The sequence below is a fragment of the Manis pentadactyla genome, chromosome 14 (genome assembly GCF_030020395.1).
Source record: "Manis pentadactyla isolate mManPen7 chromosome 14, mManPen7.hap1, whole genome shotgun sequence".
Taxonomy (NCBI): domain Eukaryota; kingdom Metazoa; phylum Chordata; class Mammalia; order Pholidota; family Manidae; genus Manis; species Manis pentadactyla.
This window is the reverse complement of record NC_080032.1, coordinates 26,151,867-26,167,069: the sequence shown is the minus strand read 5'-3', so window position 1 is coordinate 26,167,069 and position 15,203 is coordinate 26,151,867. Positions and strand designations below refer to the sequence as shown.

Genomic DNA, 15,203 nt, shown 5'->3' with positions numbered 1-15,203 from the left:
GGCTTTTTAACATTCTGTGAAATTTTTATGATGAAAACCAAACATGCTAAACACTGTAAAGATGGAAAAGGAAACTTTCTCTCCCTTACTGTTTGGACTCTGCACATAAAAAAATCTGAAAGGACAAAATTTTAGAGGATCTGTTTTGCTTTATGAAGTTTTTCTTTCTAATGGATGTGAAAAAAGATGGACTGTCCTTTAAGCTTCAGCCATTTGAATGCACTTAGAGCTGTGTCTTCCAGAGCCAGGCTGCCCTGGACCGCTCCTGGGGCCCCGCGCTGCCCAGTCAGGGTGGTCTGCTCTCATCTACTTCTGTTCCATGATGGCTCTCCGGGCTTGTTCCGTGTGTGTATGTGTGTGTTCACCAAAGGCTGGTTTATTTATGCTGATTACCAGGTTCCATCATCTTATGCATAAACACTCTTCGGAATCATTTTTGCCATGGTTCATTCCAATCACAGAAGTATTCCCATCTGTCAGCCACACACCCCCTCTTAGCGGATTGGTGACACTGACAAAAACAGCCTCCAGCATGACTGGCCAAACGCTGAGAAGTAATGGAGGGGATGGCACTGGCCCTCCAGACGGGCTCCCAGACAAGGGGTGACCAGAGCGGGGGGACATCAGGCAGCAGGGCCGCACCTGGTTTTCATGGCCCTCAGTCCCAGCCACCAGTGCTCTGCATGGGCAGACAACTCCCCATGACTCGGGGTTTGTGTACATATTTGGAGTTTGCCCACCATCCCTGTTTCTGCTGCTGCTTTGGCCGAGAGCATCTCATGCAGGCATGAACAGGACGGAAGAAGTGGCACGTCACACGCTCTTCAAGATTTACGTTGTTTAGCCTCTCCAAAAAAAATTGGTAGGGTGAAAATTGACAGAAAGTCAATATGAGGCTTTGAGAACACCTAAAAGTAGGTTTTATTTATCTTGTGCCGTTTCTGCCTTCTTATTGCCATAAGTAAGTGAAAGTTTTCTGTATGTAGTTTAGATGTTCCTAACAATTTTTTTGAAGTGTTTAGATGGAGGACTAAGCAGCCATGTGCTGTGTTTGAAAGAAAGGCAAAGGTGACAGGCCCACTAACCGAGGGACGGGACCATCACCGGCCGGGACCTTTGAGGGCCAGCCACACCTTGGGCGAACCTCCGGGCCCCACGATCCGTCCTGTCAGCTCGTCCTGCAGATGCTGGGTTTCCTAAAATCTAAAGACAACACAACAGAGTCAGAAGTCTTGCCATCCTTGGGGAGGAAAGAATTAAGTTAGCCAAGTCAATTCAACTCAGAAGCAGAAGCTCTAAAGGCAACTAAACTTAGCTTTTAACTGAAAGGTTAGCTGAATATCCTGGAAGAGGAAAAAGCTGCTCACCCCGGGCACCCCATCTTTTATAGCAGAGTCGCTTTTCAACACACAGGCGGGGGCAGGGGAAGGAAGCATTCCTTGGGAGGCATGTTTTGTTGCTGCTATTGATTCTGAAGCCAAATACTTCAAACCACAGTGAGAGTGGCGTAAATACCGCTCCTCACGCCGTTGGCCGCTCTGCCCCCGTACAGCCCTCTCAGTCCCAACGAGGCCTGTCCTCCTCCAGCCATCACAGGAGTGGGGGAGACGCTGCATTTCCATATGGCCCACGTGGACAGTTGCATGTGAGGCTGCCCAGAACTCAAAGACAGTCTCTGTGTGACACCAGCTTTGGAACTCATGGCAACCCGAAGACACCAACCAATTTTCAGGGCTAACTCGAATGGTTTTCCTTTATGGACAGGTTGGCTTCTCATTTACAATAAAGGTGAGAAATCATGTAAGAATCAAGGCAAAACCTCCAGCTCACTGGTAAGTACTATGAGTCAGGAAGTTCTGGGGACACAGGGCACAGGACACAACGGATAGGGAGCTCCAGTAATTAGATGGCTTGTTACAGGCGGGGCGGACTGTGGGCTGCCGGAGGCCGGTGAGTCAGCAGGTTGTGGATCCGCGCCCCCTCGTGGACATATCGCAAACGGCACAGGCTCTTACCGGAGGCCTGGTGCCCTGTCATGTCTCACCTGTTTTCATTGAAAAGTTCAGCATGACAGGAGCAAATGTTCTGAAAAGAGGACACAATATAGAGATGAATGAAGCCTTGAATGAATCCCTACTCTTGAGAACCAACTAGCAAGCCTGGAAGAGAAGGCAGGGGATATGTCTACAGCTGATGATGGAAAATTCATTCTGAAAACTGGAGACAAGAGCAAAATGAGGTTGGGGGGGAAAAACTCAGGAAACAATATGCAATAATGGACCTCTTCAATAATTGGACTCCATTTCTTTCAGTGATGGATGAAGGCCAAGAAGCAGTAAGAAAAAATACCACCTATAATGGCAGTAGTTGCAAACAAGCCCCTTCGGTTCATTTTGAAAACGTGTTGCCAAACTTTGGGATAGTCAGAGTTCAGCTAACCCTTAATTAAAATTTAGATTCAGTTGTCCTTTAACTAAAGCAGCCATAATCATCATTGATTCTGGGGGGATCATTGTTGTAAAGCAAAGTAAAGAGATCATCAGCATGGTGACAAGATCAGGAAGCAATGGGACTCGATAAATCAAAAATGCATGAGAACTAAAGAGCCAGCAGAGTCCCCAGGGATGGACACCAACAGAAAGAAATAAGTCAAAGGATGGAAAGGGGTTGGTTTGGCAAGCGGACGCGAGGGGGACGTTACTTCACACACCAAAGGGCCTTCTGCAAAGAAGGGAGGTGGTTGGACATGTCGGGCACTTGCTCTACTGTGGGGCATTTTTATGCTTTTCTTCCAGATATCCCAAAAATCTTTGTGACCAGCAGGCTCAGCCTGGCTGTACTTCCCAGGGGTGGGTGTCTCCGGGCTCAGGTGGGCATCATCGCTCCTGATGGTGGTGTTGCTGGGGTCCATCTGCTCCCCAAAGTCCTCTTCGATGCTGCTCTGCCGAGTCAGCGTCCGCCGCCGGGCCAGCAGAGGCCTCAGGCTTCTCCTGCAGGGGCAGTGCCCCGGGCCTGGGCTGCACTTCGCAGCAGTACTCCTGAAGCTAAATCTCAGCTCTTCCTCCTCACTCCCGCAGTCCAGCCCGCTGTCCGGGCTCCTAGTGGCTGAGCGGCTGAACTGGCAGCCTCTGTCTTCGAGAACAAAGTCCTTGGTGAGGGGGCCGGCCCCCAGGCCCCAGGCTTTTACAGGGAACCAAGAGCCCCGTGGGGCCTCATCCCCCCAGCAGGGCCTGGCGGGCCCAGGCTCTCTGGCCAGCGCTGTCCTGGCCCCCAGGGGGCGCCCTAAGCCCTGCTTGTGCGAGAACTCACAGTGCTCTCCATCCTCCTCGGCTACTTCGGGGATACTGAAAAGTCTCTGACTGTGGTGTGTCTGGAGGGCATGCTCGGGCAGCGGCGGGAAAGCGCTTTCAGTGGTCCTATCGCTACAGCACTCCTGGGGGGGTGTTAAACAGAGTGTGGCCAGCATGAGGTGCACAGAGGGAGGAAAGAAAATACAGACACAATTAGTCTCCAAGGTGATGTGATGAGGGGTGGGAAGCATGCAGTGCAGGGCACACTGGCCGGCTCTGGAAGGAGAACAAGACGGGTCAGACAGACACGCCACTGCAGGCACAGGCAGAGCACATCAGGGCCAGCGGCAGGCTGCACCAGTGGCACCGGACAACTGGGGCTGGAGGCTGCACACTGGCCAAGGCGCCCGGTCCTGGGAGCTGCTGTGCCCACTGCCAGCTGGCTGCACCCTCAGAGCCTGGGAGTCAGCTGCCGTGGGCCACGGCGTGCAGCTAGAGGCAGATCACAGGGCAGACCCCATGCCCGCAGCACTCCGCTGTCTCTCCAGCACCCCATGCCCTCTGAAATCCTTTCTCCTGTGCTTACATACCACCTTTCTCCCTGGCTGAAGCATGTGTGAAACTGGGGACCCTGTCCCCAAGCATTGTACCCCACTCAGGTGCAGTGCCCACGAGGCGGCTGTGCTCCATCAGGGTCTGCAAAGAGCCAGAGGCTCTCCATCTGCCCTGGATCCTGCACTACAAGGCCACTGTCCTGCCGAGCTTCAGGGCTTGCACACCCAGGACTGCCACCTGCCTGTCACTGCCACACATTCTCTCTGCCAGGAATGTCCTCGGCCTCACCCCCACCCCTGCTGATGACGCTGCCTTAGGAGGTGGCTCCCTGGAAGGACTTCACTGACTCTGTGGGCAAGGCGTGCCCCTGCCCTTCCCTCCCTCGGCCTCCTGCAGATGCTCGGTAGAGTCAGACCACACGGGAAGGTTGTGATTTGCAGCCTGGCTGATCCCCTGCTGGCCTGAAGGCTCTGCAAGCTCTGGTACCTGGCGGGTTTACCTGTGCCCTGAGGGCCAGGGGGGATGTGAATGTGCCTGCTCTCTGCTGAAATGACATCCAGGCCTCAGCTCTGAAGAATAGCTGGGGACAAGGGGACTATCTGTGTAGCACAGAGGTCTATGCCCAGGAGCAACCCAGGCCCAGGCAGGGCCAACAAGAGGTCACTGGGCCACCCCCTGGGAAACAGGAAACTGGCTCAGCTGCAGCCAACTGTCCACATGGGAGAGGAGCCCTGTGGGTGGGGCCAGATCCCCACACCACACCTGGCCCGGCCAGGTCAGCCTGCAAGAGCACAGGTAAACGCGTGTGCCCTGACAGGCACCCACAGAGCTCTCCCAGCATGTCCTATGGGGAGGGGCCGTACCTGCCTGTGGGACTTGGCCACACAGTTCATAAGGACCCTGCCTACCCTCGGGCCCCACCAGGGGGAGACGGTGAGCTTTTACTTCTTTGCTGAACATGTCTCAGGAAGCATCATGTAGAGCAGGAGCAGACACCTGCCCACCTACCCAGGAGCGCTGGTAGCTCCTGGTTCTGGGGTGAGCTTGGGGAGCGGTGGGGAGGTCAGACTGGACCTTGGGGTAGCTTAGGGCCGTACCCTGTCAAGAAAGGTCACTGAATCCTGCTGGCTGGCATCACTTTGGGAGCTGGGGGCTCAGGGCAGTGGGAGTAGGAGGGGCTGTGGCCATGTGGGGTCTGCTGAGGGATCCGGCATGTTTTTTGGTGACAATATCTCTGAGGCCCTGCCAGGGGCCTGGGCAGGCAGAACATAAGTCAGTCTTTGCAAGCTGGCACTGAGTCCACAGCCAGATTTGGTTGTTGCCTCTGTCAGCCATTCCAGATGCATGACTCCGCCCCTAGAGAATGGGATGGCTGGCGCTTTATCCCCCTGTGCAGTTCTCCTCTCCAAGGCCTTTTCATTTGAAAAACCCATGAAGGTCCTGACTGCTGTATGGCCCTCATCTATCTCCGCCAGGCTGGGACCAGTGGCAGAGCAGGCCCCATCCGTCCTTGTACCCAGAGGGCAGGTGCAGGGCCCAGTGCGGAGTGAGCAGCCTGTGCATCAGGGCCTGAGCTAGGTCAGCGAGTGGATGTGGCCAGACAGCCCCCGGCACAGGCAGGGATGCAGCGGAGGGCAAGGCCCTCCCTGGGCTCAGCTCCCATTGGCTGCCCCCTTCCCACCCCTCACTGACAGCCACCCCATGGTGGGAGCAGCATGACCGGCTCCCAGGGGAGGCACCCGAGAAGGGCTCACATGGACCCCACTGCCGCTCGGTGCTCCCCGCAGCGTGCCCCCCTTTCCTCCCCTTGTGCAGGGTGAGCGGCTCCCCAGCCACCCATGTCCCAGCCCCTGGTCTGACCTGACCTGGAGGTGAAGCCTCCCTCCCAGCTGCAGGCTTTAGGTGAGCAGCTGCAGCCTGGGGTGTTCACAGTCCTGCCCTTTCCCCTTCACTCCTGGTACAGACCTGGGCGCCCTGGGCTTCCAAACGGATTCTCCCTAACTCCACCACGTTTTGGCAAAGAGTGGGCCAGGAAATTCCCAAATGGAATTAATGGACATTGAATAGTGAGAAGGCAGCCAATTCGGGCGGCCCCGGGAAGGGGGGTGCTCACCTTGAGGGTGCCGTGGGGTGTGCCGCTGGGCCGCCTCCTGATGCCCTCCTCCAGCTGCATCTCCAAGGAAAGCTCCTCCTCGTCCTCCTCCAAGATGTCTGAGAGGTCGGAGCCCCGGCTGCTCTCCGTGTGGTACTCATCCCCATGGCAGCAGTGTGGCTGGGGGCCGGGGAGGGGGTGCAGATGGAGGGCACATCAACAAGGAGCTCCCCCAGGGCTGCCTCCTGGCTCGCTCCACCCCCTCTGCTAACGTGCGCCCCCACCTGTGTCTGGGCGTATGGAAGCGGCTCACTTCAGGGTCAGTAAGTGGGGCCTATTTGTCCACAGACCCATCAAGCTGGGACGACAGAGAGGCCCAGCACAGATCCCCCAACTCCAGCCCTGACAGAGGCAGGCGCAGACCCTGACCCCGGGATTCTGGGCCGTGCAGAATGCCACGGAGGCTTGTAAGGCCTGTGGGAAAGCATTACTTTTCTGGGTCCCCTCAGCATCTCCAACTTAAGTAGCTGGACAAAGGCTGAAGCCAGAGGCTGCAACTCAGGTGGTAGCAGGCTTTGGGGTACGCAACTGTGCAGGCTGAACCCAGGGTCATGCAATGTCCGTACACCAAATCAGGCATTTAACATGTTTAAAATTCCATGTAGTCTAAAGTGCCCAAATGCACACACACTGAGCGGTCCAGGCAGGAGGCAGACCCTCCCTCCCACCATGTGGACTGTGTTTGCTGGGTGCCCACCTTGGTAACTGACACCAGGTGAAGAGGATGCCATTGCGGGCTGGGGGTGGGGCAGGCTCAGGGAAGGGGCTGGGGACAGAGTAAAATATTCAACAGAAAAGCCTCCTTTAAAATTCAGCAGAACCTTGGTCACAAGCAAACCCAACACAAACAGCTTCACCGGGGTAGTGCATGGTGGCACCATTTCAACTCAATTGCCCATCCTCACTCAAATAAAGTGCTCCATCATCTGATACCTTGAGGATTTGAAGCAAAATGAGTAGAACTGCAGCAACTCAAACTGCACGCTCTGACAACCTCAGACTTACAGGCACCAAGCATCACAAAGATGGTGTTTTTGCTAGATGGGGTTGATTAAGGAGTTTCTTATTTTCCTGGTGGGTGGCAAGACAAATGTGTTTAACAGCAACCTGGATGTATTTATTAAAAATACCCTGGTTTCAATTACTCTCCTAGATGAAGGCGTGTAAGCACTTCCAGTCGCACGGCCTTCATGACCTGCTGAGGAGGCAGAAGGTCCTGCCTGAGCCATGCCAGGTAGAGGCTCGGAGCGCCCTCTGCCTGAGCATTTGCTGCATCTGTGTTTGAGCTGCTCTGACTCAAATTCTTTCAATCAGGCGCCGAGCAGAAGACATAAAAGGGAATTAGCTTTAAATGAATAAGCAAAGATCTGGCTTTAATTGAGGTCTTCCCAAAGCATGTGGGAGAGAACTCCCCTCTGGCAGAATAGTCTCATTGGATTCAAACCCAGCAATGAGTTAGGGATAAACTCGTGGGATGGCAGGAGGCATCTATTATTTGCTGGATAAGCCATTGATAAGCCATCATGGGAACCCTGTTCCTCTCCTGGTGGTGGGCACGTGACCCTGGCCTGCCCAGTGAGATGTAATGGGAAGTCTGATGGAGCTTCTAGAAAAGATTTTTCTCCCAGTTAAGAGGAAAGTGCCTGAAGAGAGAGCCCCTTCCTTTTTTCATCCATCCCTTCCTTCCTTCTTGGGGTGCTATCACATTGGAGCTACGGCAGCCACTTTGTAACCATGAGAAAAAAGCCAAAAGAATGGTCAGAGCCCAGGCACAATTGAGCAGCTGAATCAACCTTGCAACCTCTCACCTGAGCCTTCCTATGATGTCGGGTAACTATCTTGGTTGTCTCAGTCATTATTTTCTGGGCATTCCATTTCTTATGTTAAGGTTAATGCAAATAGAACTACTTTAACTTTACAGATAAGGATCCTGCTGGTGGGAGCAGCTGGGTAACCTGCCTATGGTGCTACAATCAGCAGGGGCAGAGTGTGGATATGACTCCAGGTGCGGAGTCTGACACCCCCACTCCTGCCAAGCGGGCATGCAGTCCTGCGGGGGGAGCGTGTGTAGAGGCATTGGGCCATCCGACATCTGAATGTCCTCAGGCTATGCCTCCCCAGATCCCAGGACTCTTTGGCTCCTACCCCACCTGCTTTTCAGTGCTAGTTCTCCACACCAGTTAAGGATGTTTCCACTAGAATATCTAGACGGATCAGAAACTGGAGACAAAACCCACATTGATGGACTTGCAACTGTGAGCCTCACCTGGAAGGGAATGCACAGACATTTTGTGGCTCTGAAGGTGGGACGTGTCTCCCACTCCCACAATGCCTAGCACACAGCAGGTGTCCAACCAACACTTGCCAATTAAGGAATGGAAATAAACAAGTGGTAGGTTTTGCCTAACCGGAGACTAGGTGGTTATCTGCAGATTTCCCTGGACCCACAGGATCGCCCTGTGGCCACACACTAGCACAGGACAGCCAGGGCGGGTGGTGGCCTCACACTCAGACATTTGAAATTGTCCCCAGATGAGGTCACAGATACACTGGCATCATTAAATCTAAGCTTCCCAAATTGGCTGGGATGGTCATAGTCTGGGCATGGCACCTCTTTCTCTCCATTCCAGGGGCCTGTGCAGAAGCACTGACCACCCAGAGCTGGCCATGCGGGACCCTCATCTGACCCTCACCGGCTTGCCAAGCTCGGACCCTTTCAGGAAGTCGTCCACGGATGCGCCCCTCCTCCTGACGTCTGGGGACTCATAGCCGTCCTCATCATCCGAGTTCGCATACTGCCCGCTCCTGTCCAATGTGACGCTCCTTTTCTCTAACTTGGGAGAAGGAAAGAAGCAGGTGAGCAGAGGCCACAGGGTAGGGGGGCTCCCAGGCTCTGGGTCCTCTGGGTCATACCCCTCCCCTGGCCAGCCCTGTGCCCTCTGAGCCACGACGAATGGACCAGGGCCAAGCGACCCAACACCCTGGCCCCTCCCAGCTCGCCAGAAACCCTTTTCCACTGTTCTGGTGATGGACGGATGCCAAGGAAAAAGTCTCCCTCTGTCTGTCATCTTGCCTGGCTCTTGACTCATCAATTAATGTTTTCTTGGAAAAGGAACCCAGAGGTTTGCTTTCTCGGCACACCTCCTGCTGGGGTTTCTTGGGAACCAGAGGGTCTCAGGGCCACAGGGCTACCCTCGGGAGGGTAGGGAGCAGCAGCTGCCTACTGGCCTTTTCCTGCCCTCAGAGCTGCACCCAAAGCGCCATGCACAGGGCCAGGTTCTGCCCTGAGAAATCCTGCCAGAAATGCACATGTTCTGAGGCATTTCCTTGAAGCAGATGTCAGATTGCAGTGTGTGTGCCCACGTGTTAGAGGTCACTACTGAACAAATGGGGGAGTTTCACATGAAAGCACGATGTCCACTGTCTGGAGAGGCACTGCAGGGGTTACTGCACTCCCATTCCTCCAGGTGTTCTGGACATGCACTACGTCACTCAGCTCCAACCTTCAGGGCTCTGCGCCCTCCTGGCTGGTCCCAGCCCCTGGGACACCCAGGAAGTGGGGTCTCCCTGCACCAGCATCTCAGAGAAGGCACTGCCAGGGCTCCCTGTCCTGGAAAGATTCTGCCAGCAGCAGGGCAGTGCTGAGAGGCACTGCTGACCACAGGCTCACAGCAGTCACCTGGGCACACTAGTGAACAAGTGCACCACAGAAGGGTGGGTGCTTATCCCCAGCAGGGGCAAGGTCTAGCTCAACTCCAGAACCTCCTCTCCTCCGCCTGCATGGGAAGCATCACTTCCTCGGGGTTCTTACAATTTCAGTTCTCATTGCACACGCTGTCTGGAATATGGCCCCACAATCATCGAATGCCCTTCTCCCCATGGCCCAGTTTCCAGTAACATGCATGTGAATATATTGTAAGCATGCATTTCTGGATGTAGGTATGTATATATATGTATGTGTGTGTAAATGTCTGCCTTGCGTATGTCTTTGCATGTATATATGCATGTATGTAAATATGCCTTGAGTGTGCATGTGAGCGTGCATATGTGTGTACATATGCACACATGCACACACACACACAGCTACAGATCTGAAGCCACAGGGCCAAGAGGAGGGCCTCATTTTGGAAGTTGGGCCCCCAAGCCAACTTGAGTGGGTGCCTCTCAGACCCCTCAACACAGACCACAGCCTGGTCAGAGGGCCATTCATAGCCACATTCCCTCTGGTCCTATGGGTCCATATTCACAAACTACAGGTACATTTGTTTCTGTTGGGATAAGGCCTGAAATGTATGCAAGGGGCAAATGTGGCCCCCTTTGCCCAAACTGAGACAGGGCCTGGCACCGCACACTTGGAGTGCTCCTCCCACACGGCTAATGCTGGTGGACGGCTCCACACCAGCCAGCTGGAGGGACAGAGTGCATTCCCAGAGCAGTGGCACCAGCGAGGACCCCCAGCCTTACCCTGCTGCTCTCGGCCACTCTCTGTGCAGCTTCCCGAGCCATGGCCTTGGCGACAGAAGTAGAAACTGGGGCACCCTGCGGCTGCGGGAGGATCCGGCTGGGTGACGGCGACCGCCTCCCGGGGCCTGAGCCCTGCAGGCCTGGCGGCTCCAACATGTGCCCATGGGCAGGGGTGGGCGTCCGACTCTGCTCCCAGGCCTCTTCCACTTTGGTGTGGGGACCCAGGTGCTCATCTTTGGTATCAGGGGCTCCGGCACTCACTAATGGCTTCGGTGTGGGAGCAGTTCTTGGGTGGGGGGTTGGAGGCACCAGGAGGTCGGGGGGAATGGCAGCGATGGCCGAGTCTACAGACTCGCCCTGTGCAGAGAGGGTCCGCACGGTCACACCCTTGGCTTCCAGGCTCCGCAGCCGCACGAGTTCCACAGGTGTGCTGTCCACCGTTGGGGAGATGACCTCGGCCACCTGCACAGAGAAAGCAGCTCACAGGCTGCCCTGAACCCACCCAGTACCCGTGAAGGGAGGAGCCCCCTCAGGCTGCTTCGTGGCCAGGGATTGGAGCTCTGCCTATATCCAACCCAAACGGCACTACACAGCCTAGAAATCAAATGAGCATCAGAGGGGGGCCCAGGTGGGGCAGGGTGTGGTCTACAGGCCCCAGGAGCTGCCCAGCTGTTGGAGGCGTGGAGGATCAATTAAGCAGACCCTTTTCTTTCATGTCCAGACCACAGATGCAGACTCCGTAGAAGGATCAGAATGCTGGGTTTATTGCTGCCCAAGCTGGGCAGGGAAGGGGCCAGTCGGGGCTGAACCAGGATTCCCACTGCAGGGGGACAGGACTGTGGCCTCTGTGCAGGGGAACAGCCTGCCTGGGGGCTTTCCACATGGAGGGTGCAGAGGGGTCCATGCAGCCTGCAGGAGGAGGGCTGCAGAGGGGAGCTGGAGGTAGCTCACACGCTCACATCCATCTGGTACCCCACCCGTTGCTCCTTGCAGGGGGACAGGCTGGGCAGGTGGTGAGGAGGACAGTCAGAAGCAGCGTCCTCAGGCCCTCCGCAAAGACAACTGTGTTTATTGTGTGTGCCAGAACAGGGGTGGGGGGCTGAGCCTCTGGGTTTCCCTCCAGGAGGACTGAGGATACACTTGTTTCTTAGAATCAAGACCTAGCCTTCTGTTGATATGCAGACCCTGCTGTGTTTCCAAGCAGGCTCCCCTTTGGGACTAACCCCATCTTGCTGAGAATCACTTTGGTGGGATTTATGAGCCTGGCATCTATTGCAGGGGTCTGATATTGTAGGCTTCAGAGAGGTAAACTTTTAGCACTGGGGGGGAAGAGCAAGAAGTGTCCAGAGCAGGGCAGACAGTATGGGAGACAGGCAGAGAAAAGCCCAGAAAGACATGGACAGAAGAATGAGGTGTCACCATTCTGCAGCCAGGCTCTGGGGTGGTGGTGCAGGTGGCAGTAAGTGCCAGTGCATCTTGGGGGTCAGGGAGGATGTGAGGAGGACTCCAGTGGTCACCCCTCCACTGAACAGGTATCAGGCGCTCCCTGGTACAACCAAAACTTACCCTCTGTCCCTTTGCATACACGCCATAGCCGGTAACATTCGCTCCATTGGACAACCCGGTGGTTGTCAGGGCCGGTGGCTTCCAGGAGACCTGGACAGTTTCTGGGGTGGCCCCAGCTTGGACAGTGACATCTTGTGGGGGAGCAGGAGGCCCTGCAGGGACAGAAGGCAGAGAAGCTTTCACAGCTTGGCCCTTTGGCAGGTAAGCCGTCACTGGGCTGGGCTGGCTTTGCCTGGGAATGAGAGCACCCCCTGAAGTCCACAGGGAAAGAGGAGAGGACACCAGGAGAGTTGGCACAGCAGATGGCAGGGCAGGCACACTGCTGGGCACCACTGCCTGGCTCCTTAAGCTCAGCGTTTACTCACCCGTGGAACCCCTGCTTGCTGGTTCCAGCCTGTGTGACTGGATAGAGCTACCTGGGCCCCAACCCCAAGCCAGCCTGTGACTCCCTCTCCCTTTCTCTCTCTTCACTGGACTTGAGAGAATGCGGGCCTGGACCATATATCACCAAACTGCTACCTTGTGGGAGAGGACAAAACTGAATGATGGAGAGAAGCATGGTCTGATGGGACCCATAACAATGTACTGAGGGGTTCATGACACATGTTGAAGTGAAACATATAAACACGGTAGTAAAATAAAGAAATGTAAGTGGAATTTTACTGTGGCACTATTCCTCCATGGTAAATAAATTATGTTATTAATTTCAGGTAAGTTGTAATAAGGTAAGCATGCATGTTTAATCCCTAAAGAATCTCTAAAACAATAATATAAAGAGTTATAGCAAAAAAAGTTCTATAAAGAAGAAAATGGAATAGAAAAAATATTAAATCAACACCAGAAGAGCCAGGAAAAGATAAAGAAAAACAAACAAACAGGAAAAATTAAAAACAAAGAGCAAGACTTAACCAAGTCACGTCAACAATCACACTAACTGTAAAGGAACCAAATAGTCCAATTAAAAGGCAGAGGCTGTCAGACTGTTGTAACACTAAGGCCCAACTATAGACTATTCACAAGAGACACACTTAAAATATGAAGACAGAATTTAAAGTAAAGTTCAGAAAAAGATAAAAATGTGTAAACACTAGGCATAAAAAAAGCTGGTGGTCCATGTAAGAACTTATTCACTATGTAAGAACTTATTCACTATGTAAGAACTTGTTCGTTATGCTTCAGAAGATTGGAGACTGTTGAGAATTAGGCTTGGGGTTGATTAATGATTGTGCATTGAGTCCCCTATACAGAATTTTATTGCTGTTAACAACCATATGATCAATAAATTTGAGAGATGCCCTCTCAAAAAAAAAAAAAAAGCTGGTGGTCATATCAACAAATATAGACTTCAAGACAAGAAATAATACCAGAGGCAAAAGGGGCATTTCTTTATGAGGAAAGGGCCAGCTCATCAGAAAGAACTAATCATTTAAAATGTGTCTGTACTTAATAATGGACTTCACAATATATGATGCGAAAATGAGAACAATAAAGAGAAAGACAATAGCTCTTAGTATTTGGTTATAACAACTAGATAAAACACACTAAGATATGGAGATTTGAAGAGGTTTTATCAGTACAGCTCTCTGTCTGCCTGGGAGGTGGTGGCCTGCCTCTCCTGCAGCCACAAGGCACTCTGCGGGCAGGAGGACAGCCCAGATCTGGAGAAATTCCAACCCCCTGACTCCTCACTCGAGCTTCTAGTAAGCCTGGTGCTGGGAGGACGGGGGGCACACAGGGCAATGCTTAGCCCAGGCTTGAGGTAGAGTCAGCCTGGCCACCTCCAGCCAACTGGCCTGGCCTCTGCAGAGGCCACCGGACCCTGGTACTGCCAGCTAGGAATTTGCCTTGTCAGTCCCAGTCCTGCTGGGGTCCCACAGCTGCCAAGTCTCTGCATAGATACATATGCAGTCCTGCAAACTCTAAAGGAAGTCTTAAAGTCTCATCTGAAATCCACCTCTGAATGCTGGCTTCAAATCCCACACCTACACCTTAGGAACCACAATGGCTAATGCTGGAAACACTGCATTTCCTTCTTCAAACAACACTCACAACTGGTGTCCCAATGTCCATGCACCGCGCTCCCCCTGCTAACTGTCTAGGACGTGCAGCTGTGATGTCCTATTCCCATTATCAGTCTGCTGAGGATCCACCACATTGTCTCCTGGGTACGAGCAGCTTCTCGCAGAGGAGGGTGTCTGGCCCCACCTGGGATCCCTGGTGTGCCAGCTTTTCTGCTGCTCAAAGGCCAGAGATGTCTGAGGGCTCGCATCACTTCCTGGAGCGGATGTCAGCCTTCAGGAACCCTGTTCACACCAGGGTCGCCAGTGACCCTTGACTACCGAGCTTTGGCACTTCAATCAGCCTCAAAGAGGGAAGATGTTTAAGCTGTCAGGCCTCGTTATCCTTAAGAGCAAAGATCAACGACAAGAATGAACCAGTGTGAGATTGTTTTCAGTACCCACTCCTACCTAAAGTGAAATCACAGCAGAGGGACGGGTTTTGTGGCTGAAGGAAGACTGAGCAGGAGCTGACCTGCCGACCTCTGCCGGCCCCTCCACACAGACCCAGACGTGCTGACCCACAGGGACCATTGTGCGGAGGCAGGTAGTTCACTGCAAACGGCCGCCAGGCTTACCCGGAGCTGGGTCCATCCAAGGGGCCTGCCCCTTCCAGTCCCACAGGGGCCCTCCCCAGACCTGTCACTCATTTCCCTCTCCAACGAAATCGTCTTCTCTGGACCAAATGCGTCGCCCCAAAATCCATGTGCCGACAGCTCACCCCCAGGTAATGCCCCTCAGATCCATGGGGTGAGGCATCAGTCAGGAAGGGGGCCTTCAGGAGGTGAGGAGTCACGAGGGGGGAGCCCTGTGGTAGATCAGCACCCTTGTAAAAGAGACCCTGAGGGCTCCCTGCCCCACCCTCTGCAGTGAGGAAGCGGCGAGATGTCACTGTCCGTGAACCAGGGAGAGGTCCTCACAGACACCAGATCTGCCGCTTCCTGGATCCCAGATGTCCGGCCCCCACAGCTGGAGGAATCAGATGTAAGCCCCCATCCTGTGGGTCGGTGAGGACACCCAGTAACTGGCGGTGACCTGGGGCCACGTCTGCCCTCACACCTTTCCCCACCCCCCGTCTCCAAGCCAGTGTCCTCCGGAAGCTTGTCCTGACTGTTCTGG

General features: G+C 54.1%; 1 protein-coding gene across 18 annotated transcripts in view; it reads right to left on the bottom strand.

Moving 5' to 3' along the window:
- RIMBP2 (RIMS binding protein 2) overlaps positions 1–15,203 on the bottom strand; it is a 185,531-nt gene that overhangs the window by 25,356 nt on the left and 144,972 nt on the right. For 12 of the 18 annotated variants that reach the window (XM_036921824.2, XM_036921825.2, XM_057491476.1 and 9 more), the window contains 6 exons: positions 12,028–12,179; positions 10,462–10,923; positions 8,691–8,831; positions 5,959–6,117; positions 2,711–3,433; positions 1,086–1,203 (listed from right to left, as the gene is read on the bottom strand). In XM_036921824.2, the coding sequence (XP_036777719.2) occupies positions 1,086–1,203; positions 2,711–3,433; positions 5,959–6,117; positions 8,691–8,831; positions 10,462–10,923; positions 12,028–12,179 (1,755 nt within the window). Of the gene's footprint in view, positions 1–1,069; positions 1,204–2,044; positions 2,086–2,710; positions 3,434–4,684; positions 4,944–5,958; positions 6,118–8,690; positions 8,832–10,461; positions 10,924–12,027; positions 12,180–15,203 lie in introns of those variants that run through there. The other 6 variants (XM_036921830.2, XM_036921833.2, XM_036921831.2 and 3 more) reach the window with 4 other exon arrangements.